General features: G+C 59.8%; 1 protein-coding gene across 4 annotated transcripts in view; it reads left to right on the forward strand.

Annotated features, from left to right (window-relative positions):
- Positions 1-25716, forward strand: part of SORBS3 (sorbin and SH3 domain containing 3) — a 43850-nt gene that overhangs the window by 8009 nt on the left and 10125 nt on the right. For 2 of the 4 annotated variants that reach the window (XM_045006420.1, XM_045006422.1), the window contains exons 1-13: positions 884-1438; positions 12410-12530; positions 13406-13792; positions 14615-14732; positions 15559-15803; positions 16336-16399; positions 16867-16902; positions 17283-17358; positions 18898-18994; positions 19588-19659; positions 20253-20312; positions 20880-20966; positions 23026-23063. In XM_045006420.1, coding sequence (XP_044862355.1) covers positions 12486-12530; positions 13406-13792; positions 14615-14732; positions 15559-15803; positions 16336-16399; positions 16867-16902; positions 17283-17358; positions 18898-18994; positions 19588-19659; positions 20253-20312; positions 20880-20966; positions 23026-23063 — 1325 coding nt within the window. In that variant the 5' untranslated portion in view covers positions 884-1438; positions 12410-12485. Of the gene's footprint in view, positions 1-883; positions 1439-12409; positions 12531-13405; positions 13793-14614; positions 14733-15558; positions 15804-16335; positions 16400-16866; positions 16903-17282; positions 17359-18897; positions 18995-19587; positions 19660-20252; positions 20313-20879; positions 20967-23025; positions 23064-25716 lie in introns of those variants that run through there. The other 2 variants (XM_045006423.1, XM_045006421.1) reach the window with 2 other exon arrangements.

Genomic DNA, 25716 nt, shown 5'->3' on the forward strand with positions numbered 1-25716 from the left:
TCAAACCGGCTCTTAGCATGAGAGGCATCCCCATCGCCAAGGCCTCAGCAGAGGGCTCTGGGGACTGGCCTCCCTAGGTCAGGACTGGCGCAGGTTGCAGGGAGCTTGCTCTGCTGTTTCTGGGGCAGAGGAGAGACAGAGGTCTCCAGGCTGCAGGGCTGGCAGCCTGTCACAGCCTCTTTAAGAAACGAGGAGAATTGATCAGGGGAGTGAAATATGCATGTTGGAAGGGCATGCACGGCCAGTGGGTGTGTCGGGCAGAGGCTGGCACCCTACCCCTCACTGGACTCTGCAGTGGGGTCTGGGCTGGCATGTTTGTGTGAGTGCACTTTTGGGGACATGCTTGTCTGCAAACGTGCATACGTATGTGTTTGCATGCATGAATATGCACATGAATGACCGCTTGTCATGTGCCTCCATATTTGTCTAGAAGTGTGTGAGTGTGGGAAGCACATAACTGTCTCCATGTATCTGTGGATGAATGCATGACTCTAGCATGTATGCTTGCGTGTGAGAGCCCGCGAGTTCTCAAGGTCTTCGTGTTTTGTAACCAGGCGGCGTGAGCCAAGCTCTGTGTGTGTGTGCAGTTCGTTATTTCAGCGTTCTGGCTGGGCTCCCACTCCCTGGAACTCATCCTCACTCCCACACTCTGGAAATGTCACTGGAAACTCTGAATGGCCTTTCGCCGGCTCCAGATTCGTGTTTGTTTTAATTGCAATGCTGCACGGTGCAGGGGACTTTCCAGATAAGCCGGGAGGGACAGTGGTGGGCTGGGGAGGGAAGGGACAGACTTCTTAGGCACTCTGTGGGCCGGCTGGGGGGATATGCTCAGCTGCTGACCGTGCTAGGGTCAGTTTGTCCCCAGTGACTTTCCTCTGAAAATTCTCTGCTCCTCTGAGTGTGTCCCCTTGCGTCACTATCAGTATCTGATGCTTGCTGGCAGGGGACATCCGGCCCTGGGGGAAGCTGTCTCAATCCCACAGAGTGTGTGAGTAACGGAGGGCTCTCCCTGGGGCTTCCTTAAAAGAGGAACTTCTCCTGTGCTGGGGGCTAGCTGCAGGAGCATGGTGCTAGCTGGCGGGATGCCCCTGGAGCAGGGAGGGCCAGCTTTCCCTCCATCCCCTGATGTCAGAGGGCACGTTGTGTTTCCCCTCCAAGTTTGCTTGTTTTTCTGTTGTGTGTGAGTTGCTCCCCCTGCAGCTCGCAGCACGACTATTAGACACAGAATCCCACACACTCAGCGTAGCGGTGCCCTCCCACTGCACCGTACTGCTGTTGGGAGCCAGCCCTTCGGACGCGCTGCCTGGGCTAGCAGCAGGCATGAGACTCAGTCAGCACTGACAGCTGCAGCCTGGGTCTTGCTAACCGTACTAGCTTGGGAAGTGCCCTGCTCTCTGGGAACATCGGACGGAGTTCCTTGCCAGGCTCCTCCAGGAAGGTAGGGAGCTGCCTTCTCTCTCTGCAGTGTGTGTGTGTAGGGGAGGGTGTATGTGGGAGGGAGTGTATGTGGGGGGGGGGGTGTATAGGCCAGGACGGGGGTGGAGGGAGTGGAATTCTGATCACAGGAACCCTCCTATTCATAAAAAGCCAAAGGCATGAAGGTTGTTAGAACAATCTTTATCAGACACCCCCTGCCCCTGGGTGGTGCGATTCAAGCCCAGCCTGGATTCCCTCCTGCACCAAACCCTGCAAACTCTCAGCTCCCCCCTGCTTTGGGAAGAGAGACCAGAGCTACAGGCAGTTTGTGTGCAGAAGGACCGGAGCCATGGCACTGCCAGCCTGGAGCATGACTACACTTGCAAACGGAGATTGCGATGTCTGTTGCCTCTGCCTGTCTCATTCCTGGATTATAGGGTACATGAGCGGAAGGGAATGGGATCCAGTGGTTAGAGCAAGAGGGACTGGGAGTCAGGATGCCTAGGTTCTCTTGGGGAGGAGTGTGGTCTGGTGGTTAGAACAGGGGGCTAGGAGTCAGAACTCCTGAGTTCTTTGCTCGGCTCCTGAAGACAGTGTGGGAGGCTGGGTTCCTTTCTGTAACTGTGGGCAAGTCGGATCTCCTCTCTGTGCTTCAGTTTTCCCCCTGTAAAGCAGAGATGATGATAATCCCCACTTCACACGAGGGCTGTGAGGCTCCGTTTGTTATTGGTAACTGGTTATTCTTGTGTTTCTAACATGACTCTCAGTGCACCATGCAACTGAAAATAACAGTGCTCAGCATGTCTTCAGCCCAGTGCCCTTTACCCCAGGCGGTCAAAGTGCTGCACCCAGAAACCACAACCCCGCTCTCGCTCTCATTAAAAAGAACAGCCAGTGGCAGTGCAGTCTAGCGAGCAGAGCACTAGACTCTCAGGACACCTGGGTTCCACTCCCAGCTCTGCCACTGACCTACGGTGTGATCTTGGGCAAGTCACTGCCCCATCGCTCAGCCTCAGTTTCCCCTCCCAGCCTTTGTCTTGTCTGTTTAGGCTGAAACTCTTCAGGGCAAGGACTGTCTATAAATATGTGTGTACGGCACCTGGCATAACTGGAGTGTGTGTGTGTGTGTGGGAAATATAGTTCTCATTATCCATTTAAGTGCCCAATCCTTTTTTGAGTCTTGCTAAGATATAGGGATATCTTGTGGCTGTGAGTCCCACCGGCAGATTGTGTTTAAAAAAAAAAAAAGGGCATTTCCTTTCAGCATTTATAAATGTGCTGCCTTTCAGCTTCATTGCCCAGGCCCCTGATCATGTATCATGAGGAAGGGTAAAGAGGGGCACCCCCTCTCCCTGCTATTTAGTATTCTACCCACCCCTAGTCTGTCCCCTCTGACCCACCTGCTCTGCTAACTGACCCATCTTTGGAGTCTCTCTTCACACAGGACTCTCTCCAGCCCCTCTGTCTGCTCTTTCCTGATCGAGATGGGTGACCGGCGCTCATCACTCTAGCTAGGGACACCCCATTGATAATGGCATCATAATAGGGTTGTCTCCTTTGGGTTGCGCTTTGGACTTACCCCTGGATTGGGCCCGGTATTTGTAAAGTGCTTTGAGAGCCTTGAGTGCCAGGCCCCGAAAAGGAGGGAATGGTGGTGATTATTATTGCTCGAGGTTAAGCTGTCACATTACAAGCTGGGTGGGGAATGGAAATGTTCTAGGGGACGCCAAAGGGAAAAATGCTTCGTTGGCTCTCGGAGAGCTACGTGCTCTGCCTAATTGCATCCAGACCCTTGCGAGTGAAATGCAAGCCCCAAGCAAAGAGTGATGCAGGAGCTCTGCAACTGAGCCATCCTGAGCCAGGCACAGCCTGGGTTTCCTGGCAGGGGTCTGAAGGGAAAGTGTTGAGCAGTAACGGTAATAGATGCCCCACCCAGCAACCTAGCTTTGGGGAGGGAGTTTCCTTTCTGAGAGTGAGGATTGCAAGGGGTAGATATATGCACTGGGCTGGCATCATGAGAGTTAGAGTTTTGCACGGTGCTAGAGCAGTGCAAGCGCTGGCTGGGCATGAGGATGGTGAGAGTGGCATGGGCACTGGCTGGGCATGGGAGCAGTGAGAGTTGAAGAGTACGTGGCTAGCTGCCCCAGGATGAAAGCACAGAGACGGGCCATTTCTGCAGGTGGTGTTCCAGCCCATTTCTCCTCAAATCTGGCGTTCCCCACTGTGTGCCAAGTACCAGCGTTGCCTTGGGCACCCTTGGGTACAGGGGCCTCTGTGCTGAATCCCCATGGCACCGCCTCACCCAGCTGTGTCCGATAGGATGGGAACCGTGCCCTCTACACCAGGGAGGGAGTGAGCCGGAGAGCAGGGACCTAGGCTGGGCCTTGGGCCGAGACCCTGGCCAGGGCTAATTCTGGAGGAGGAATCTCCCCTCCTCCCCCACAAATGCCTTTGTCCTGTGCTGTAACAAAGGCAGCCTCTACAGAGAGGCAAGAGGCTGGCAGGGCCGTGGGCGGTGCCACTGAAAGCCTCAGGAGAGAGGGGGGCAGCAACTGGCCTGCGGCTGCAGTTCGGAGCCCGTCCTGCCCTCTCCGGCTCAAGGTGTTGGCAGCCTCCAGCACAGGGCGCTCCGTGGCCTTGGGGTTCAAAGCCAGGAGCAGCCGGAGAGCAGCAGCTGTTGAAAGTGAACTGCAAAGGGTTCATCACTGCCCCCTCAATGGCTGCCCGGTTCCGGTGGGGTCAGGTCGGGGTGTCTGGGAATGGTGAGTGGGTGATGGGGACCTCATGGAAGAGTGGGGTGCAATGGGGGGGGATAGGATGGGATGGGGAGCAATGTTGGAATGGTTATCGGAAGGGTTGGAGGTGGGGGGATGGGGAGCAGTGTGGGATGGTTATAGGAAGGGGTGCAGTGGGGTTGGAGGCAGGGGATGGGGTTCAGTGTGCGATAGTTATAGGAAGGGGTGCAGTGAGGTTGGAGGCAGGGGATGGGGAGTAGTGTGGAATGGTTACAGGAAGGGGTGCAGTGGGGTTGGAGGCAGGGGATGGGGAGCAGTGTGGAATGGTTACAGGAAGGGGTGCAGTGGGGTTGCAGTGTGAGGGAGGTGATGGGGATGTGAGGGAGCACTGTAGGGGAGGAGGTTGATGGGGTGCAGTGGGGTTGAAGGCAGGGGATGGGGAGCAGTGTGGAATGGTTACAGGAAGGGGTGCAGTGGGGTTGCAGTGTGAGGGAGGTGATGGGGATGTGAGGGAGCACTGTAGGGGAGGAGGTTGATGGGGTGCAGTGGGGTTGGAGGCAGGGGATGGGGAGCAGTGTGGGATGGTTACAGGAAGGGGTGCAGTGGGGTTGGAGGCAGGGGATGGGGAGCAGTGTGGAATGGTTACAGGAAGGGGTGCAGTGGGGTTGGAGGCAGGGGATGAGGTGCAGTGTGGGGTGTTTATAGGAAGGGGTGCAGTGGGGTTGGAGGCAGGGGATGGGGAGCAGTGTGGAATGGTTACAGGAAGGGGTGCAGTGGAGTTGCAGTGTGAGGGAGGTGATGGGGATGTGAGGGAGCACTGTAGGGGAGGAGGTTGATGGGGTGCAGTGGGGTTGAAGGTAGGGGATGGGGAGCAGTGTGGAATGGTTACAGGAAGGGGTGCAGTGGGGTTGCAGTGTGAGGGAGGTGATGGGGATGTGAGGGAGCACTGTAGGGGAGGAGGTTGATGGGGTGCAGTGGGGTTGGAGGCAGGGGATGGGGAGCAGTGTGGGATGGTTACAGGAAGGGGTGCAGTGGGGTTGGAGGCAGGGGATGGGGAGCAGTGTGGGATGGTTACAGGAAGGGGTGCAGTGGGGTTGGAGGCAGGGGATGAGGTGCAGTGTGGGGTGTTTATAGGAAGGGGTGCAGTGGGGTTGGAGGCAGGGGATGGGGAGCAGTGTGGAATGGTTACAGGAAGGGGTGCAGTGGGGTTGGAGGCAGGGGATGGGGAGCAGTGTGGGATGGTTACAGGAAGGGGTGCAGTGGGGTTGGAGGCAGGGGATGGGGAGCAGTGTGGGATGGTTACAGGAAGGGGTGCAGTGGGGTTGGAGGCAGGGGATGAGGTGCAGTGTGGGGTGTTTATAGGAAGGGGTGCAGTGGGGTTGGAGGCAGGGGATGGGGAGCAGTGTGGTATGGTTACAGGAAGGGGTGCAGTGGGGTTGCAGTGTGAGGGAGGTGATGGGGATGTGAGGGAGCACTGTAGGGGAGGAGGTTGATGGGGTGCAGTGGGGTTGGAGGCAGGGGATGGGGAGCAGTGTGGGATGGTTACAGGAAGGGGTGCAGTGGGGTTGGAGGCAGGGGATGGGGAGCAGTGTGGGATGGTTACAGGAAGGGGTGCAGTGGGGTTGGAGGCAGGGGATGGGGAGTAGTGTGGAATGGTTACAGGAAGGGGTGCAGTGGGGTTGCAGTGTGAGGGAGGTGATGGGGATGTGAGGGAGCACTGTAGGGGAGGAGGTTGATGGGGTGCAGTGGGGTTGAAGGCAGGGGATGGGGAGCAGTGTGGAATGGTTACAGGAAGGGGTGCAGTGGGGTTGCAGTGTGAGGGATGGAATGCAGTGTGAGGGAGGTGAGGGAGCACTGTAGGGGAGGAGGTTGATGGGGTGCAGTGGGGTTGGAGGCAGGGGATGGGGAGCAGTGTGGAATGGTTACAGGAAGGGGTGCAGTGGGGTTGCAGTGTGAGGGAGGTGATGGGGATGTGAGGGAGCACTGTAGGGGAGGAGGTTGATGGGGTGCAGTGGGGTTGAAGGCAGGGGATGGGGAGCAGTGTGGGATGGTTACAGGAAGGGGTGCAGTGGGGTTGGAGGCAGGGGATGGGGAGCAGTGTGGGATGGTTACAGGAAGGGGTGCAGTGGGGTTGGAGGCAGGGGATGGGGTTCAGTGTGGAATGGTTACAGGAAGGGGTGCAGTGGGGTTGCAGGTGGGGGATGCAATGCAGTGTGAGGGAGGTGAGGGAGCACTGTAGGGGAGGAGGTTGATGGGGTGCAGTGGGGTTGGAGGCAGGGGATGGGGAGCAGTGTGGAATGGTTACAGGAAGGGGTGCAGTGGGGTTGCAGTGTGAGGGAGGTGATGGGGATGTGAGGGAGCACTGTAGGGGAGGATGTTGATGGGGTGCAGTGGGGTTGAAGGCAGGGGATGGGGAGCAGTGTGGAATGGTTACAGGAAGGGGTGCAGTGGGGTTGCAGTGTGAGGGAGGTGATGGGGATGTGAGGGAGCACTGTAGGGGAGGAGGTTGATGGGGTGCAGTGGGGTTGGAGGCAGGGGATGGGGAGCAGTGTGGGATGGTTACAGGAAGGGGTGCACTGGGGTTGGAGGCAGGGGATGGGGAGCAGTGTGGAATGGTTACAGGAAGGGGTGCAGTGGGGTTGGAGGCAGGGGATGGGGAGCAGTTTGGAATGGTTACAGGAAGGGGTGCAGTGGGGTTGGAGGCAGGGGATGGGGAGCAGTTTGGGATGGTTACAGGAAGGGGTGCAGTGGGGTTGGAGGCAGGGGATGGGGAGCAGTGTGTAATGGTTGCAGGAAGGGGTGCAGTGGGGTTGGAGGCAGGGGATGGGGAGCAGTGTGGGATGGTTACAGGAAGGGGTGCAGTGGGGTTGGAGGCAGGGGATGGGGAGCAGTGTGGGATGGTTACAGGAAGGGGTGCAGTGGGGTTGGAGGCAGGGGATGGGGAGCAGTGTGGGATGGTTACAGGAAGGGGTGCAGTGGGGTTGGAGGCAGGGGATGGGGAGCAGTGTGGAATGGTTACAGGAAGGGGTGCAGTGGGGTTGGAGGCAGGGGATGAGGTGCAGTGTGGGGTGTTTATAGGAAGGGGTGCAGTGGGGTTGGAGGCAGGGGATGGGGAGCAGTGTGGAATGGTTACAGGAAGGGGTGCAGTGGGGTTGCAGTGTGAGGGAGGTGATGGGGATGTGAGGGAGCACTGTAGGGGAGGAGGTTGATGGGGTGCAGTGGGGTTGGAGGCAGGGGATGGGGAGCAGTGTGGGATGGTTACAGGAAGGGGTGCAGTGGGGTTGGAGGCAGGGGATGGGGAGCAGTGTGGGATGGTTACAGGAAGGGGTGCAGTGGGGTTGGAGGCAGGGGATGGGGTTCAGTGTGCGATAGTTATAAGAAGGGGTGCAGTGGGGTTGGAGGCAGGGGATGGGGAGCAGTGTGGGGTGTTTATAGGAAGGGGTGCAGTGGGGTTGGAGGCAGGGGATGGGGAGCAGTGTGGAATGGTTACAGGAAGGGGTGCAGTGGGGTTGCAGGTGGGGGATGGAATGCAGTGTGAGGGAGGTGAGGGAGCACTGTAGGGGAGGAGGTTGATGGGGTGCAGTGGGGTTGGAGGCAGGGGATGGGGAGCAGTGTGGAATGGTTACAGGAAGGGGTGCAGTGGGGTTGCAGTGTGAGGGAGGTGATGGGGATGTGAGGGAGCACTGTAGGGGAGGATGTTGATGGGGTGCAGTGGGGTTGAAGGCAGGGGATGGGGAGCAGTGTGGAATGGTTACAGGAAGGGGTGCAGTGGGGTTGCAGTGTGAGGGAGGTGATGGGGATGTGAGGGAGCACTGTAGGGGAGGAGGTTGATGGGGTGCAGTGGGGTTGGAGGCAGGGGATGGGGAGCAGTGTGGGATGGTTACAGGAAGGGGTGCAGTGGGGTTGGAGGCAGGGGATGGGGAGCAGTGTGGAATGGTTACAGGAAGGGGTGCAGTGGGGTTGGAGGCAGGGGATGGGGAGCAGTGTGGAATGGTTACAGGAAGGGGTGCAGTGGGGTTGGAGGCAGGGGATGGGAAGCAGTGTGGAATGGTTACAGGAAGGGGTGCAGTGGGGTTGGAGGCAGGGGATGGGGAGCAGTGTGGGATGGTTACAGGAAGGGGTGCAGTGGGGTTGGAGGCAGGGGATGGGAAGCAGTGTGGAATGGTTACAGGAAGGGGTGCAGTGGGGTTGGAGGCAGGGGATGGGGAGCAGTGTGGGATGGTTACAGGAAGGGGTGCAGTGGGGTTGGAGGCAGGGGATGGGGAGCAGTGTGTAATGGTTGTAGGAAGGTGTGCAGTGGGGTTGCAGTGTGAGGGAGGTGATGGGGATGTGAGGGAGCACTGTAGGGGAGGAGGTTGATGGCTCAGGTGTCCGGGTAAGTAGTTCTTGGATCAAGACAAAGGCCTTGCTCCAGTGCAGGGGGCAGTCTGGGGTGTGTGTGGCAGCGACACAGCACCGGCATGTTCGAGTGCTTCACGAGCATTAACCCATTACCTCTCACAACCCCCTTGTGCCCTGGGGAAATAAATACTGTCCCCATGTCACAGATGGGGAAACTGAAGAACGGAGAGGGAACATGACTGGCCCAGGGTCACTCAGTAGGTCAGTGGCACAGCAGGAAAAAGAACCCAGGAGTTCTGGCTCCTAGCCCCTTCCTCTAACTCGCTGGACCCCACTCCTCCTCCCAGAGCTGGAAACTGAACCCAGGAGTCCTGGTTCTGCCAGGGCTGCCCAGAGGATTCAGGGGGCCTGGGGCAAAGCAATTTCGGGGCCCCCTTCCATAAAAAACAGTTGCAAAACTATAGAATACTATATTCTCATGGGGGCCCTGCAGGGCCCCGGGACCTGGGGCAAATTGCCCCATTTACCCCACCCTCTGGGCGGCCCTGGGTTCTGCTGTATGTTGAGCAGGGTGAGGGGCTGGTTAAGGGAGCTGTGTGCTGCCTGGGAAGAGCGGAGCAGCGTGAGAGACACTGGGACACATTCCCCCTTTCCTGCTCCCCTGCCCTTGGTGCAGTGCCAGGCCCGGCTCTGCTTTATAGCAGTGACTCATCCCCAGAGCTGGTGAGTTGTCCCTCCCCTCCGGATTGTTCTCCTGCTCCAACACGCTGTTCCAGCCCCCCCTCTCTGGGCCGGCCTGCCTGTCTCTGCAGTGTTTGCACTGGGACGGCACTTGGGTCTGGAAATATTTGCACACTAAACGCTTCACCCTCCCCCTCACCCTCCCCCACCCCATTCTCCTGCCAGAGCTAAACCAGTGCAGCGAGTTTCATCCAGCCTGAGGGACTATCCCTGGAGTCAGGGGGTGCCCAGCTGGAGGGATGGGGGTGTTGAGGTTAAAAGAAGGGGTATCCCCTCCCAGTAAGGGGAGCAGGGAGGTCAGAGTGGGACTCATGGGGAAGGCACTGCTCAGATCTTGGTGCCAGGGCTCCTGCCCAGACTGGTCCGGGAACAGTGATGTGGTTTCCGTGCACTGGAGACGCCAGCTCCATACACGCACCTCACCCCAGCAGTGGGGGAGATTTGTCCCTATACCAGCAAGCAGACCCCCCACCCCGCCTTAGCTGGAGCTGCAGCTCCAGGCACGGATGAGTTGGTGGCAACCTCAGATGCTGGTGGGGAATAACAGATCCTCCTGGTGGTCCTGCCCCTCCACTCTGCCCTGGGCATTGGCATCTGGGTACCTCCTTCCCGGCCTCTGAGCAAGGCTGCAGGGAGGCAGCAGCAAGCTGGCTGGAAACAGAGAGAGAGGGACTGGTCTGCATTAAGGCCCGTGTCTGGGGAGAAGGCTTTTTGCTGAGACAGTACTGCCCGCAGGGGAATCCCAGCTGGGTTTCTTGGTGGCTGGAAGATGGGGCAGATCTGGCCAGAGTCTCTTTTCCTCAGGCTGGTTTCTTCCCTCTCCATTTTCTCTCCCTCTTGCTCACCCCCTGCTGAGTTAAGAGCCACAGTGCCAGAGACATCTGGGCTCAAGGGTGCAGGGTAAAACCGTGGGGTGGGAACTGGCAGCCGCATCTCCCTGCATGCTGCCAGAGAGCTGCCAGTGTGGGCGAGGGAGATAAGAGACAGGGTGAGTGTGTGTTTGTGTATAGGGCTTTACTAAACAGTAACAAACAGATGCAACCACAAATACTACAATGTTTTGGTGTCTGTTTCCGTCAGTTACTAATGGGTTTTGGTTTTTCTCTTTTATGTAGTGTTATGTACACATACTCACACACAATAGTATGTGATCATGTCATTAAAGACAGTAGGGAACCTTTAGATCCACCATGCAGATGTCTACTGCTTGAGCTAACAGAGTGACTGATATCAGTAGTAGGCTGTCATCCTCCAGATGGACCAGGACTCTTGGATTCCATTCCAGGCCCTGGAGGGAAGTGCGTTGCAGTGGGCCCGTTCCCTTCCAACCAGTCCCGTCTCTTCTGCACCCCTGACTCCTCGTCCAATTCTATTCACCTAGCCAGTCCAAGTCTCCACTACTCAAGCTTCTCATCCCAGTCCCAGTCTCCTGGCCCAGCCCTGCCCAATTCACCCTTCCACCCCTTGGCTCCTTGAAGCCACTTACCCAGCCAATCCCAATTGCCTCCTCCTGGTTCTTCACCTCTTCCCCCACCCTCCACCAGCCTTCACTCACCCCCGCACCGATGTTCCCCATTCCCATTGGCGTAGGGTGACCAGATGTCCCAATTTTATAGGGACAGTCCCGATTTTTGGGTCTTTTTCTTTATATAGGCTCCTATTACACCCCCACCCCCATCCCGATTTTTCACATTTGCTATCTGGTCACCCTACAGTGGCTCCCAGGCTCCTCGTCCAGTCGCAATATCCTCACTTCGACCTGGCTCCTTCTCCCAGTCTCTTTGTGCAGTTATTTTAATCCAGCAACTACAGGGTTAATGAGTTGTAGCCTGCACATGGGCTGGGCCGGAGTCCCGTGTGAGCAGCTGTGTTTTGGTTGGCTGGAAAAGCCTGGGAAACAGTGTATTTCCCCCTTAGATTGGAAGGTTTTCAGGGCAAGGTTCTGTCTGTAAAAGGCCGAGCGCCCTGTGGCTGCTATATAAATAACACCAGGTTGTTGCATCTGGTGTTCTAGCCTGCACCTATGCGTGCTGTGCCGATGACTGTGCAGGCAGAACAGGGCTGAGGGAAGCATGCTGGCTTCCCAGAAAGAGCTGATTAGTGCGCCCCCTTGTCGGGACTGTGCAGCCCCGGGGGGCCAGGGAGGAGAAGAGTCTGAGGTGGCTGCTGGGGAACGGCACCAGGTGTGTGTGTGGGCACCCCAGCTTCTCCTCGTCCCCTGCTCTGCGAGCCCACGGCCCTTCTGGCTGTGGTGGAAGGCTTCTTCCTGAGCAAGAGGGGTTAGGCTATGGGTCTGCGCTTCCCACTCCATCGAACTTGGCCTGTAGGTCCGGGCTCTCCTATTCCCATCTCAGCCCCGCCTCCCGCCCACCATGGACAGATGTGGGGCTGGATTGTTCCCTGTGAGTCCTGGCCCCAGACACTGCCACCTCCCTTCTGTTAACCCAGCGCTGCCCCCAGACAGCTCTGCCACTCCCACGATGATGGAGCCCGGCAGCAGCTCAGACTGTAGCTTGTTGTTCAGGGCTGAATACAAGGCCATGGCATTGTCATAGTAGCAGGGAACGGCCAGACACAACTTTCGCGCTGGCAAAGAAAGGGGGTAGGCGCTGACCTCACGGTGGACACCCACCAGTGCGGGGGTGGGGGGGGCTTTGTTTCCCAAGAGTGCAGTGTGCAGTGCTGACGAGTTGGCACACAGCTGTGGCCAGGATCTCTCTGGAGCTGGGACTCAGAGGCTCTCCCCTGCTGTGTCCCATAGCTGGGAAGGAAGGAAACAGAAGCCATCCCAAATCGGCCCCCAGCTCTGTTGGATTCTCCCACCCTGAGAGCCCCAGTTTGCCTCTGCATGCAGGACTCTACAGGGCCCCCGGCCCTGATCCTGCCATCTCTGGGGCTAATGCTGCTTCACTGAGTCTTGTCTTGCCCTTGGAGCATGATGTTGCTGCCCCAAAGCTCTGGCTGGCTATTGGCTAGGTGCCATAGGCGCCCTCACCAGCCTGAGTGCCAGGCAGCTCTGCCAGGCAGTGAATCCGGCCTCTGGATGGGGGGCGGCATGAACAGGGACAGGCAAACTGGAGCCCAATTTCCCAACCAGCGAAACCCATTTCTGTGCTGCCCTCCATCCTGGCTCAGGCTCAGGGCCACGGTCACATCTCTTTCCCTCTGTGTTGCAGAGCCCTGCTGTGGCTGACCTCCGTGCTCCACCCTCCCACCCCGTGATTCTGGGCAGCTGAGAGGCATGAGACAGCCATGGCGTTCCAGGCAGCCGGATCTGGGACACTGCAGCCCCGGAGCGTAAGGCGTTGATTCCACTGAGCTTGTGTTGTTTTTACCATTGCGGTGTCTATGTGTGAATAACAGGAAACGCTCCCAAGCGCCCGAGCAGTGGAACAGGCTCCCCTGGGAGCATGGGAAGCAGTTGTACTAGAGCCAGGGTAGCTAGAGCCATCTACTGGCAACAGTCCTTTGCTGGGACAACGTCGGCCCTAATAGATCTTGGCCTGGGAGCCAGGACTCCTGGGTTCTATTACCAGCTCTGCCATTGACTCCCTCTGTGACCGTGTGCCCGCGTGCTCCAGTCACATCGTACCTGCTTGATGTCTCTCCCCACCTCAGCTGCGCCTGTCGCCATGTGCTCCATGTTGATGGTCTGGGGCTGCTCACGGCCAGGCAGTCAGATTGGGGCGATGACGGTTGCAAAGCGAGGTGGCAAGGGAACGTCTGCTCAGGAATAAGAGCGTTGGCCCCGGTCCCTTCCCAGCACAGGGCCCTGGCGGGGATGACTCAGGGGAGTCGCATCTTAGTTCCCCACACAACAAACACTGCAAAGGTGTGGCCCCTGGCTCAGGAAATGGAGGGAGGGGACTGTAGGGCAGGCCTGAGAGGCATCAGCAGAGCTGTTTGGCGTGGGGAGCTCCAGGCTGGAATAGCAGGAGGGGCTGAGGGTTGGGATTGAGGGACCCACGGGAGCCGGGAGGGGATCCAGAGCTTGAACGGGGGTGGGGCTCTGCAGGACAGGACCGGCAGAGCTGGGCTGGAGACCCAGGCCTGGAACAGGACTGAGGGGCACTGGCTGGGTGTAGTGCATGGTGGTAGAAATGTGCCCAGCACCTGGCTCTGGCAGCCTCCTACTCTCATCAACAGTGATCTCATTCCTGCCCCTCCCACAGGTGCGACCTCTGGAGCCTCTGCTGCATGGCTGGGGACCGGAGCCTGCTGCGCAGAAAGGATTCCTTGGCAACTTCTCTCTTCCCACTCCCCTGCAGGGGACATTGAGGGCAGCTGGGAATCCCCACCTCCGGGAGAGACACGGTGCACAGCCAGCAGGAGCAGGGGGCAGCGGCTGCTTTCCTCACAGTCTCTCCTCTCCACCCCCCCGTGCCAAGGCAGGGGGCTGCCTGAACCCTGAGGGGTCCCAGGACCTCAGCTTGAAAGACTTTGTCCCATCCCACTTCCAGAAGAGGGAATTTCTTCCTGCTGCCAGGAGCCCTGCAGCCCCCACGGCCACATCCCCTCAGCGGTTCACGTGGGTCCCGCTGCGACACAGAGGACCCAGGGTGAGTGGAGCCTGCCCTGCCCTGTCTGGAGCAGTGGCATGCTGGCCCTGGGAGCTGGGGGCGCCTAAGCTAGCAGCCCTGCTGTCCCTGCAGGGTCTCTGGCCCAAAGACAGTGGTTGGGGCCAGATGGGCAGGACTGACCTCGCAGGGACCACCCAGGCAGCGCCAGGCTTCCCCCACACACTGCCTCACCCGTGTGCCTCACCCCGACCCTCAGGCCCGTTCAGCCCTTGGTCCTTCCCCTGGGGCTGCCCACGAAGGCGGTGACTGGTGCCGATGGGGATGGTGGCCTTTGTGTTGTAGATGCTTTGCCCACTGGACTGAGACCCCCACAACCGGCCTCCCCCTGGGGCCACCGAATGGTCGTCGGACAGCGATGGGTATTGGTGCCGGCCAGCCTAGGCTGGAGTTGAACCGGTGACGTGGGGGCGGAAAGCTCTACGGGGAGTCTCTTTGCTGTGCAATGTTGGAGCCCATGTCTAAGGAGGGGCAGGCAGGAGACACGTTCAGCCCCCACTCCAAGTCCAGACTCCTTCCCCACCCATTGTTGTATGCCGCTAGTTCCAAAATCAGAGAGGGGAAACTGAGGCCTCAACTTCTCTAGCACCTGCTGCCCTCTAATCACCCCAGCACTGCTCCCTGGCACCCAGTGTGCTGTGACTGCTCTGCCCCTCAACTCCCCTATGCCTGCTGTAACCCACACTTCCCAGTGCCCTCTGTGCCATGGCCTCTGACTCCCCTGCACCCTGACTCCTTGGTGCCCATTGTCTGCACTCTGCTGCACCCTGCACAGCAGAACCATGTTGTTTCCCTCCCCCACAGGTGCCCGTGATCCGTAACTGCGGCTCCAACACCTTGAACTTTGAGTTCCACGACACGTCTCCCCGCACAGCATGCAATGGCACCGCCGAGCCTAGGAGAGCAGCCCCCAGGAGCTCAGGTAACTCCAGCCAGGGACGGTGCTCCACAGTGCCGGGCTCAGACAGAGACCTGGGAGAGCCCCTTCTGACTCAAAAGCCCTTTCCAGCCAGCCCCGTTTCTAGGGACCATGGTCTGCGTGACTGGATGCCCAGATCTCAAGGTGCAGCTGTCCCAGTGCATCCCCCTAGCAGCGGCTGTCGGCCTGCAAGCTGGAGGTCCCCAGGAGGACAGAAAATTCTCAGGGGCTGGGAAGCAGGAGAAGTTCAAATCCAGGCCGCTCCCTGTGCCAGCTTTCGGCCCAGCTCCTCTCCCAGGCCAGCCCTGACTAACGAAGCAGGGGGCAGCCTGGGGGAGTCACCAAGCTCAGCCAGCCTGGAGAGGCACCTCTGGCAATGGGCTGGGGGCAGGGAGAGAGGTGTGGCCCCTTAGTGCCAGAACGGATATGCCCCCTTCTCGGGCTGGATAGTACCGGGCAGTCAGGGGATCTGGCACGTCCCCACCTGGAACAGCCCATTGCCACCACAGCCCTGCTTGCGGGAGGTTTCCCGCCTTTCCCAGCGCTGCATGTAAAGAGTGGTGGGGAAGAGACGCTGAGTGGGGAGCTGGGGCCTCCCATTAAAAATAGCATGGCTGTTCTGGGTTCCCTGGACTCCTGGCCCCACACCTGGACACTTGTCTGTCTGTCAGCCCCTGTGTCTGTCCAGGGGACATGGGCCCTGCTGTTAATGGGGCTGCCATTGTGCTCACCGCCCAGGGCCTCTGGCATAGCAGGACCCATAAGTCTTGGACTGCCCATGCCCTGAACCCCATCTCTCTCTGTCTGTCTCTCCCCACCTTGCCTGCAGTGAGCGACTGGTACCAGACCTGGCCTGCCAAAGAAACGAAGAACCTGAGTTCCCAGGCAGTTCCTGTTCCCCTCCCAGCTGAGTCGGCAATGAGCCCCCTGGAGAACGGCCCCCCGCCTGTGCCCCGCGCAGCCCCCTGGTCTGCCACCTGGACTAAGGATAGCAAGAGGAAGGACAAGCGATGGGTGAAGTACGACGGGATCGGCCCAGTGGATGAGACGGGGATGCCGATCGCATCGCGATCCGTGAGTCCAGGGCGGGAGTGGGTTTAACGGGCCTGTAGAAACCCCACTGCTGGGCTGGGCTGGGCTGCGGGGAAGGGAAGCGTGTAGGAGGTGCTGGCCCCTCGCAGTGGGTTCTGATCCCAGTGCCCTAGAGTGGTGCAAAGGGGCGCAGTGCTGAAGGGTAGGGGGCTCAGGAGGAGGCACTCTCCCCTTGCAGCCAATGCTGACCCCAAGGCCCTAGCAGGGCACAAGTGGGTGCTGTGCCACAGGAAGTGGGGTAGGAGGATCAATAGGGGGCACTGTCCCCCTGGAGTTAGTACTGCCCTCAGTGTCCCCAGTGCAGTGCTAGGGGGAGCTGTGGTGCAGGAGGTGGCGTCTTTTGCATATGAGTTAAATGCAATGTCCTGGCCATCATTTGACACCTGGCTGGGGCCAGTTTCCCTGCCCGTCCAGCCATGGCGTATCAACTCCGCTGTAGCTTTCTGCTCCCCCCTAGTCTCCTTGCTGCAGGGCTGCTGCTCCTGACGCCTTGTGTGTTTGCTTCCAATGGCAGAGTGTGGACAGGCCCCGAGACTGGTACCGGAGCATGTTCCAGCAGATCCACCGTAAGCTCCCAGGTAAGGTCACCTCCTCCCTTGGCTCCCCTCGGAGCCACATGATAGGTGCAGGGGCCTTCCTGCAGCAGCTCGGCTAAAGTGATGCCACGCACCCCTCGTGCCCACCCGCGCTTCCCTCTCCTCTCCCGCTCCCCCCTGCCCTGTGGTATGTAATGAGTCTGTGTCATTCTGCCAGCTCCCCTGCCACATGTCTCTGTCCTTATCCTGGGACAGAGGTCAGGGACTGACTAATCCGCACCACCCCACTCCCCTGTGCCTGTTCCTGGCCACATCCCAGCTGCTCCCAGAATTCCCATGGGCCTCCCCCCCACCCTGCTTGCTGGGTTGGGTGAGGGAGCCTGCCTCCCGGCAGACAGGAGAGGGAAGGACCCAAGCTGGGGGGCTGATTTCTGCACCCCCCAGCGTGTGCCACACCAGACATTGCCCCATCCGGGAACCTGCTCACACCAATCTCCCTCCTCTTCCAGAACCACAGCTGGACTGGGATTTCCACCACTGCACAGGTAAGTGTCACAACCTGCTCGCTGGGGACAGGAAGTATCAAGTCCTTTAACATCGGGACAGAGAGCAAGGCCTGGGGGCCCCCCTTCACCCCTCTCTGCAACCACTGTCCATAGAGAGCAGGGCTTAGGACTGTCATAGGGATCACAGCTTCCTGCCCCTTGTTCATAGGGAGCAGGGCTTGGGGTGTTCATAGGGGAAACACCTCTGGGAAGGCCCTCACAGGGCCCTGCAGCCCCCTGTGCACAGAGAGCAAGCGGGGTGGAGGGTGTTGGGCTCCAGGGCGGTGCCCTGCGGGAACACACACTCCCTTGCCTGTCCCTCCAGGAGTCTGCGCTGCACCCCTTTCCGCACTGGGCACTGAACTGTTTGTCTCCCCCAGAACCACGCCCTCCGGCGCTTGCACAAAAGGGCCCCATGCCAAGTGGCTCCTCTTACCTGCAGAATGGCCTGGACTGGTGAGTATAGAGGTGGGAGTGCTTGAGGGGATGGGACATGCACGCCTCCCCTGTGGGGAGGCGCAACAAACCGGAGGTGGGGAGGGGAAGAGACAGGTCTCTGGGCTGGTATCCCTGCCCTGGAATAGATCAATGACTCATCTGTCCAGTGTCCCACTTCCTGACACGCCAGCTCAAATAACTGGCCAGGTGGCTCTGCAATCTAACCTGGTGCCGTGCTGGAACAGAGCAGTGGCCGATCTAGCCAGCTATCCTGCCTCATGCACAAAACCCTTCCTGTGCCACCCCAGTGTGCATTATCATCTCTTGTGAGGACATGCCTTCCTGGCCCTGGGTCTTGATCAGCTTATACCCTGAAGGATGAGGCCCGAGGGCCTTTCTAATCTGACCCTGGCTAGGCGTGCAGGTGCGGAGTCTCTTTGAATAAAGCGACAAATCCAAATTTCAAACTAATAGTCTCAGCAGCAACATCCTGCAGCAGTGAGTTCCACAGGATAACAGCACTGTGTGGAAAGGAATGCCACCTCATCTACGCAGGTTTTTCCTTTTCTTTGTTCCCAGATGGGTGTGTCCCATTGCACTATCCCAGCAGGTATGTCCCTGCTGCAAAGGGCAAGGAGGGGCTGCTCCCCTTCCATACAAACCCTCCACCAGCTTGGAAAATGAAGTTTGTTGGAGCTTTTTCCCCCAGCTGCTGGTGACTGCGACAGCCCTGGTCTGTCTGGGACCCTGTTGGCATGGCTCAGGGTTGCCAGAGCCAGGCAGCAGGTTTCCATCCACTGTTAAGCTGCAACCGAAGAAGGTCATTCTGCCAACAGGAAACCCTTTGTGTCTAAGGTTTAAATAGTGATGCTTGGGTTTGGAGTGACTGGCTGCCTCTCTGGGACCCTCTCATGTCTGACTCTGTCCTCTGCAGGGATTGAGCAGCCCCTAGTAGATAAGGACAAATTGCAGCGGCACTGGTGAATCCTGCGAGGTGGTGGGATCCCCAGCATGTTCCCCTCCCCGTCACATGATTACACTCACCTGGTACCCAGCTTAGCCGCCAGGGGGCAAAGCCCCCCTGCTTCAGAAGAGTCTGCAACGATGGGATGGCTGTTAAAGGAAAAATCTTGGTGTCTTAACAGCCACTCAAGTGCCTCTTACAGCTCCCAGCCCTGAGGCCAGGAGTAAGGGCACCTGGAACCTGGGCTGCCGGTGGCCAGATGGGTGGAACTCCCTCTTCTGAGTCAGTGCTGATCCGAATGCCCCAGTGCAGCAGTAGGGGGGCCGTGCTATCGGGAGTGGGGTGGGCAGCTCAGTAGGGGGCGCTCTCCCCCTTGCTGATCACAGTGCCCCAGCACAGCCCCGGTGCTGCAGGGAGTGGTGGGAGGCATCTGCCCCTCCGTGTCGCCCATGATCGGGAGGCAGGGGGTGCCGTGCAGCCTTGTTGTGAGAGGGGTGAAGGGAGTAGCAGTGCCCTTTGCAAGCATGTTGGGATGCCCTCGAGAGCTAGGCAGCAGGGCAGAGCTCCTCTCACCCCACTCCCTTCCCCTGCAGGAGGGGCCAGGAGGCAGCTGATGATGCTGCGATGGAGCCCAGGAGCATTTTCGACTACGAACCCGGGAAATCGTCCGTCCTTGACCACCCCAAACCGGTAGGGAGCCTTCCCTGCCCGGGTACCACCCCTGGGCCTGCTCTGGGGGCGGGGGAGCTCTTGGCATTTCCTTTGGCACAGACGTGTCTCCACACAGCTTAGCTCCGTTATACTGGTTAGTTCTTGGGTTGGGGGCATTTTCCAGGGGGTCTGCACTAATGCGGGACAGCCCGAGCAGGGAATTGGAGCCCAGGCTGCGCTACATCTAGCGGCGGTGGCGTCTCCCGGCTGGAGAAAGCCTGCACTGATCTTGTCGAACTCTTGGGATCCATCCTGGGTCAGCCCCATGTGCCGGTGCTGCTCCAGGGGTTGGCCCCAGAGCTGCGCATGAGAGCTGCAGTCTGCTGTTTGCCTTCCTGCGTACGGGTCCCGCCTGATCTCTGGCTTGTGCTCCGTGGCGCTGGGTGGGAGGGCTGGGAAGCGGAGCCTGAGGCTACATTGGGGGTGGGAGGGTGACAGCGTGGCCCGGCATGACGTGTACGTGTGTAGCTCCCGTGCAGGGCGAGATCCCCAGGCTGCAGCTCCAGGAGTGCTGGCAGGGGCCTGACATAGGAATGTGCTAGTGTGGCTCTCTCTGTCTGTCCCAACTGCAGGCTGCAGAGCCCCAGGCGGGACGTGCTGGCAGCTGGTACCAATTTCTGAAGGAGCTGGAGACAGGGAGCCTGGTAAGAGCCTCCTGCTGCCCTTCCCCCTCCCAAGCTGCTATGGCGACAGCCGGATTGAGAGGGCTCCCTGCCGCTATCTCAGCTCCCCCAGTGTCCCTCTGCCCACTCCTTCCCACCCCATCTCCTCTCATGTCCCATCAGTGTCTTCCCTCTGCACGGGACTTTCCCTGCGGGCCCCTGAGCCAAACCAATCCCCATCTCTGTGGGCGCTGAAGGGGTCCTTTGGAGTGCCTGGCTCCCCCCACCTCTAGGCTCGTTCCATGGGACCTGAGTTCAGCCCCCCTGCCCATGTGACACCCCGCTGGCCTCGCTCAGTGTGCACCGGCCCCGCCTAGAGACGGGCTGCTGGCTCCCTGCCCCACGCCCAGGGTGGGCTCACCACCCGCCTTGCAGTGCAGGAACCCTGGGATCCTCCTGGAGGGAGCAAGATGACTGGAGAACAGTCAGTGGGAGTGGCAGGAGCACCACTGTTCGGGGGCATTTGACCCCCTGGAGCAGGCTGGGGAGGGAATGATCCTGCCATGCTCCCTGGCTGGAGTGGATCCGCCTGGTGCTTTGCTGACTGCTGCCCACTCCCCCGTTGGCTTTTGCAGCCTAAGAAGCCCCTGGCACCGTTTCCTGCAGAGCCTCCCCCACCGTCCCAGCCAATCGAGGTAAGTGCCATGCAGCTGTGCCGGCCAGGGCATGTGCCGGGCACGCGCTAGCAAAGCCGGGGCTGCCCTGCGCCCTGGGATGTGGCCCAGTGAGCGTGTGCTAAATGCTTGAGAGCGGGGGAGGAGGTCGTGGCTGGGCTATGGCCCCTCCCCTGCAATGTGCACTCCCCGCCCACCCCGCTCAGCTGCTCTGCAGCTGTGTTTACTGGCTTCCATGGTGCTTCGTCCCCCCTCCCCCTTTCACAGCATGGGAGGTCGGACAGAGGTTTAAATTGGTCAGCAAAGGCTGTGGTGCTGACAAGGCAAGAACCGCGCCATGTGGCCACAGCACTGTGGCATCCTCACCCCATGGCAGCACCACACCGGGCTGGCGTGTTACCGATGCACCTTTGTGGTGTCCTGGCACGGGGGCACCACGTCAATGTGCATCCCCCACCACCACCCCTCCGGCACCACTGGGCAGGGTCACACCCTGGCATTGGCCCAGCCTCACCCACTCCGTGAGTGCGACCGGGCGGGGTGCTGGCTGGGGCCTGACACACGCTGTCTCCGTCTCCCCCCAACCAGGTGTTACTGGAGAGAGAGCTGCAGCAGCTCAGCGAGGAGTTAGACAAGGACATAAAAGCCCTGGAGACGCATCAGCACCCTTGCAAGGTACCCCCTCGCCTCCACTGCCCGGGGGCAATCCTTTCCGCATAGCTATCCCTGCTTATTGCTTCCAGCTCCCGCTTACCAACTGGCTCAGCTGGTGCCCTTTCACTTCCACATCCTCTTCTCTCTCCCACCCCGCAGGCCTCGCCAGCCCCTCCTGGGGCCTGCGCTGATCACTGCAGAGCAGCAGGGGCTGGTGTGCGTGAAGGGAGGGGTGTTTTGCCTCTTGACTTCACATCTCTGTGTTGGCTCCGCGTGTAAGTGACATCCGTTGTGTCAGCACACGGCGCCGAGCTTGCATCCCGACAGAGAGCTGTCCGTTTCTCACGTCCCGCTGGCAGAGCTCCTGCTGGGGACTCGTGCCTGGATCCACACTCTATGGGCATATTGTCCGTCCGTATACCGCCCTAGCGCCTGACGTAGCGTCAGTACGTACCCTTCCCCATGATGCTAGCAACCAGTGGGAGACCAGCTTTCATCTGAGACCTCGCGTGACAGTCTTTGGTGAAACACAGTGGACATACCCGAATTAGGATATACCTCTGGGCCCCCTTGACAGCTGGCATTAAGAGGTTCTTGGATCGCAGGGACACAGAGCCTCTCCCCCCTCAGGGGCACTGACTCTAATCCAGCCCCAGGTTGTGGGGCTGGCTGGCTCAAGGAGACAGGAAGGTTGGTCCACACGCTCACAGACCCTCACTCTCTGCTCACTGGCTGGGACAGGCGGGCAGCGCCAGGGTAGCCCAGCACTGAGGGTAGGGGAAGCTCTTGCAGACCCCGCCACCAGGGTGCGCAGGTCGCACGGGCCTGGATTGGCTGAGCTAATCCCCAGCAAGAGTTCCCACACAGGGCACCCTGCGGGTAGCGCTGTCAAAGCCTCGTCCAGGCCTGGCGCTGTCCAGCCCTCTCTGCCAATAGCCACGCGAGGTTCCAGGCTCTACCTCTGGACCCACTCTCCCCTCTCTGCCCCCAAAGGCACTGTCTGTCTAGCTATTTTGTAACACCTGCCTGTCCCCGCATTCATTCCTCTAATCTAATCTATCGCCAATCTATCTATCTATCTATCTATCTATCTTCCTGTCATAGTTCTAACATGCTGTCACCATAGCATCTAGGTACTGTCCATCTGTCCTCCGTCCATCTGCCAGCCTTGCTGTCTCCCTCCCACCGACCCCAATCAAAAGAACCAGTCCCAAATCCCCCATTCGCCCTGACAAACCCCATAGGCCTGGGTTTAGGCAGCAGTTTAGGAGCTTATGCGACACACCTCTGTCCCTCCCTGCCCGTCTCCCCATCTCTCTGCCTCCCCCTATCTCCATGGCCCTGAGCCCCTGGCCCTCTGTCTATCTGATTGCAGGGGTCAGCAAACTTTGAGAAGTGGCGTGCCAAGTCTTCAGTAACTTAAGGTTTCCCAGGCCAAAATAAATTTTACATTTACAGGGGCCAGCGGACGGACCCCAGACCGGCAGCGGGCTGAGCGGGGTCGGCGGACGGACCCCAGACCGGCAGCGGGCTGAGCGGGGTTGGCGGACGGACCCCAGACCGGCAGCGGGCTGAGCGGGGTCGGCGGACGGACCCCAGACGGGCGGCGGGCTGAGCGGCTCAGCCAGCTGACGGTCTGGAGTTCCGGCCACCAGCTCCTGCCAGCCCCCGCTCAGCCCCCTGCCGGCCTAGGATTCCGTTCACTCAGGCAGGCAGGGGGTTGAGCGGGGCCGGTGGCCAGGACCCCGGCTGGCAGTGGCGTGCCAGTAAAAATCGGCTTGCGTGCTGCAGGTTGCCAACCCTGGTCTGATTGCCTGCCTCCCTTGCAACTGGCCCCCTCGCTCTGCAGGGGCCATGGCGCCAAGACCCCCCGCCCTCCCCCCGCAGGGATGTTGGACTCTAGGACCCTGCTCCGGCCCCACTGGCTGGCTCTCCCTCCCTGCCGGATGGGCCAGCTCTCCCTTCTGGCTTGTTATTGGCTCCTCTCTGCCAGGACTTAGATTCCGGCTTCCCGCACAAGACAGCCTCTTGGATGATTAATTTTCTCTTTCCCTCCTTCTCTTGCTGTCTCTCCCTGCAGACTTCCTCGGCGTCTCCCTGCGCTTGCACCGCCGCCCGGTGAGTACTGCCAGGTAAAACGGGGTGTTCGCCCCCCGCTCAGGTGAGACAGTCTTTGGTTAGCTGGCGTCATCCTGCAAGCAGCTCGGTCCGCCCAGCTGCCTGGGGCTGGTGAGCTCAGAGCGGATTACGAGAGGTGCAGAAAAGGGGGGAGCGAGGGAGAGCTGAAGGGAAGGCAGGAAGAGCGAGCGAGGTGGAGAGAGAGGAAGGGAGGGTGTGACAGGAGAAGAGAGGAAGGAAAGGAGAGCCCCTTGCTCATAAGTTAAGCCTCAAGAGCTGGGGCTCCTCAGAACCGCTTGTTCTGGGCACTTGGGAAGGGATTGCAGGACCTCTGTGCCAGGGTGTGCCTGGCTGAGCACACACCTTCAAGCGCCCACCACTGCCCTGGACAGCCTGCTGCTCCCTGGCGGGTAACGGGGCTGCAGCTCCCAGCCAGGTGCCTTTCCCGGGTCGCGTGCCCCCATTGCGGGGGTTTTCCAGCCAGCCAGCGTAGTTCACATTGAGCTCTGTCAGGTCCCACCCCACAGCAACGCAGATGTTTCCCAGCATAGGCGTGACCTGAGCTCGGAGCCTGGGGTCTGTCTGCTCTTTCCATGCACTTTCATTTTGGAGCAGATCATCACATTCTTTCAGCATGTTCAGTATCCGGGGCGGTTCCTCGCTCTCTCTCACCGTCAGTCACAAGGGGTTAAGCAGAATTCCCAGGAAACCTTCCCCTGAAGCCTCAGATTCTGTCCCTGCAGCCACAGGAATAAAAAACAAACACTCCGCTTGTAGGTCCTACCATAAACAATGGGCGGGTAGGCCCTGCAAGAAGCCAGGACTTTGCTTTCCTTCCTGGGGCTGCAGTGGATCCATAGGGGCCTCCCGGGGAGGAGGGCTGGGAGTGAGTCAGGAGGGTAGTCCACTCCCTATCTGTCTCTGGACAAGGGGGGCATAGGGCAGGGTGCCCCTCCCTGGGGTGTCCTGCTCTGCCATACACCGTCTCCGGAGTCCCACTTGTTTTCCCTCGGCATCATTCAGGTGCCTGGGAAAGAGGCGCTGCTCCTTTAAGAATTCAAAGTTAAACTTTAGCCAAGTGGCTGTATCCTGCCAACTCCTTGTTGTTGCTGCTGTCTCAGTGCTTCCTGCCGCGCGGCCCTGCACAGGGGAGGGAGGAACCAGCGCTACCCGCCTGGCTGCCAGGGTAGGAGGCAAACATCGTGTACCCACTCTGGCTGAGGGGGGCAGGGCGTGCCGGGACCTGACCAAGGCAATGGCCCACAGGGGCAAAGAGGAAGTGGCAGGGGCAGCTGCAAGGCAAGAACCCAGATTCCTGTCGTTCCCTTCCCCCAGCTGGAACTAGAACCCAGGAGTCCTGACCCCCAGCCCCCCACCCTAACCCACTAGACCCCACCCTGCTCCTGGAGCTTCAAAGAGAACCCATGAGTCCTGACCCCCAGCCCCCCCCACTAACCCACTAGATCCCACCCTACTCCTAGAGCTTTGAACGGAACCCAGAAGTCGTGACCCCCGGCCCCCTGCCCTAACCCACTAGACCGCACCTGCTCCTAGAGCTTTGAACAGAACCCAGGAGTCCTGACCCCAAGCCCCCCACACTAACCCACTAGATCCCACCCTGCTCCTGGAGCTTTAAAGAGAACCCATGAGTCCTGACCCCCAGCCCCCTGCCCTAACCCACTAGATCCCACCCTGCTCCTAGAGCTTTGAACGGAACCCAGGAGTCCTGACCCCCAGCCCCCTGCCCTAACCCACTAGACCCCACCCTGCTCCTAGAGCTTTGAACGGAACCCAGGAGTCCTGACGCCCAGCCCCCCCTCACTAACCCATTAGACCCCACCCTGCTCCTAGAGCTTCAAAGAGAACCCAGGAGTCCTGACCAGGGCCGGCTCTAGACCCCAGCGCGCCAAGTGTGCACTTGGGGCGGCATGCCGACTGGAGGGCGGCAGGCGGCTGTGGTGGACCTCCCGCAGGGATGCCTGCGGAGGGTCTGCTGGTTCCACGGCTCGGGTGGACCTCCCGCAGGCGTGTCTGCAGATGCTCCACCGTAGCCGCGGGACCAGCGGACCCTCCACAGGCACATCTGCAGGAGGTCCACCGGAGCCGCAGGACCGGCGACCGCCAGAGCGCCTCCCGCAGCGTGCCGCCGTGCTTGGGGCGGCGCAAATCCTAGAGCCGCCCCTGGTCCTGACACCCAGCCCCCTGCCCTAACCCACTAGACCTCACCCTGCTCCTAGAGCTTTGAACGGAACCCAGGAGTCCTGACCCCCAGGCTTCTCCTTGTTTGGCTGTGGGTGAGATGTAGGGAGGGGTTGGCTCTGTGCAGGAGCAGGGGTCTGGCTCTTTTGGGGCCATGGGGGGAGGAGGGGAAGCAGGCTGAGAGCAGGGGCTGTGTCCCGGGTTGCCTGGCAGCCAGGTGGGGCTGGTTGGCTGCTCAGAAACTCCCTCTGGGTGGCTCCAGCGATGGGACTGGTTTGTTTTCCATGGGCAGTGGAGGTGAGACCCAGCAGGAACACACCCCATGTCAGCTGCTCCTGGCCACAGCTCTGCACTGGTGAAGTAATGCCGGCGGTTGGAGTCTGTGACCTCGGCATCCTGTTAGAAGCAGCCCCTGGCTGAGCTGGGGGTACGCTGTGCGTCTGCTCCAAGGGGT

The sequence above is a fragment of the Mauremys mutica genome, chromosome 2 (genome assembly GCF_020497125.1).
Source record: "Mauremys mutica isolate MM-2020 ecotype Southern chromosome 2, ASM2049712v1, whole genome shotgun sequence".
Classification (NCBI taxonomy): domain Eukaryota; kingdom Metazoa; phylum Chordata; order Testudines; family Geoemydidae; genus Mauremys; species Mauremys mutica.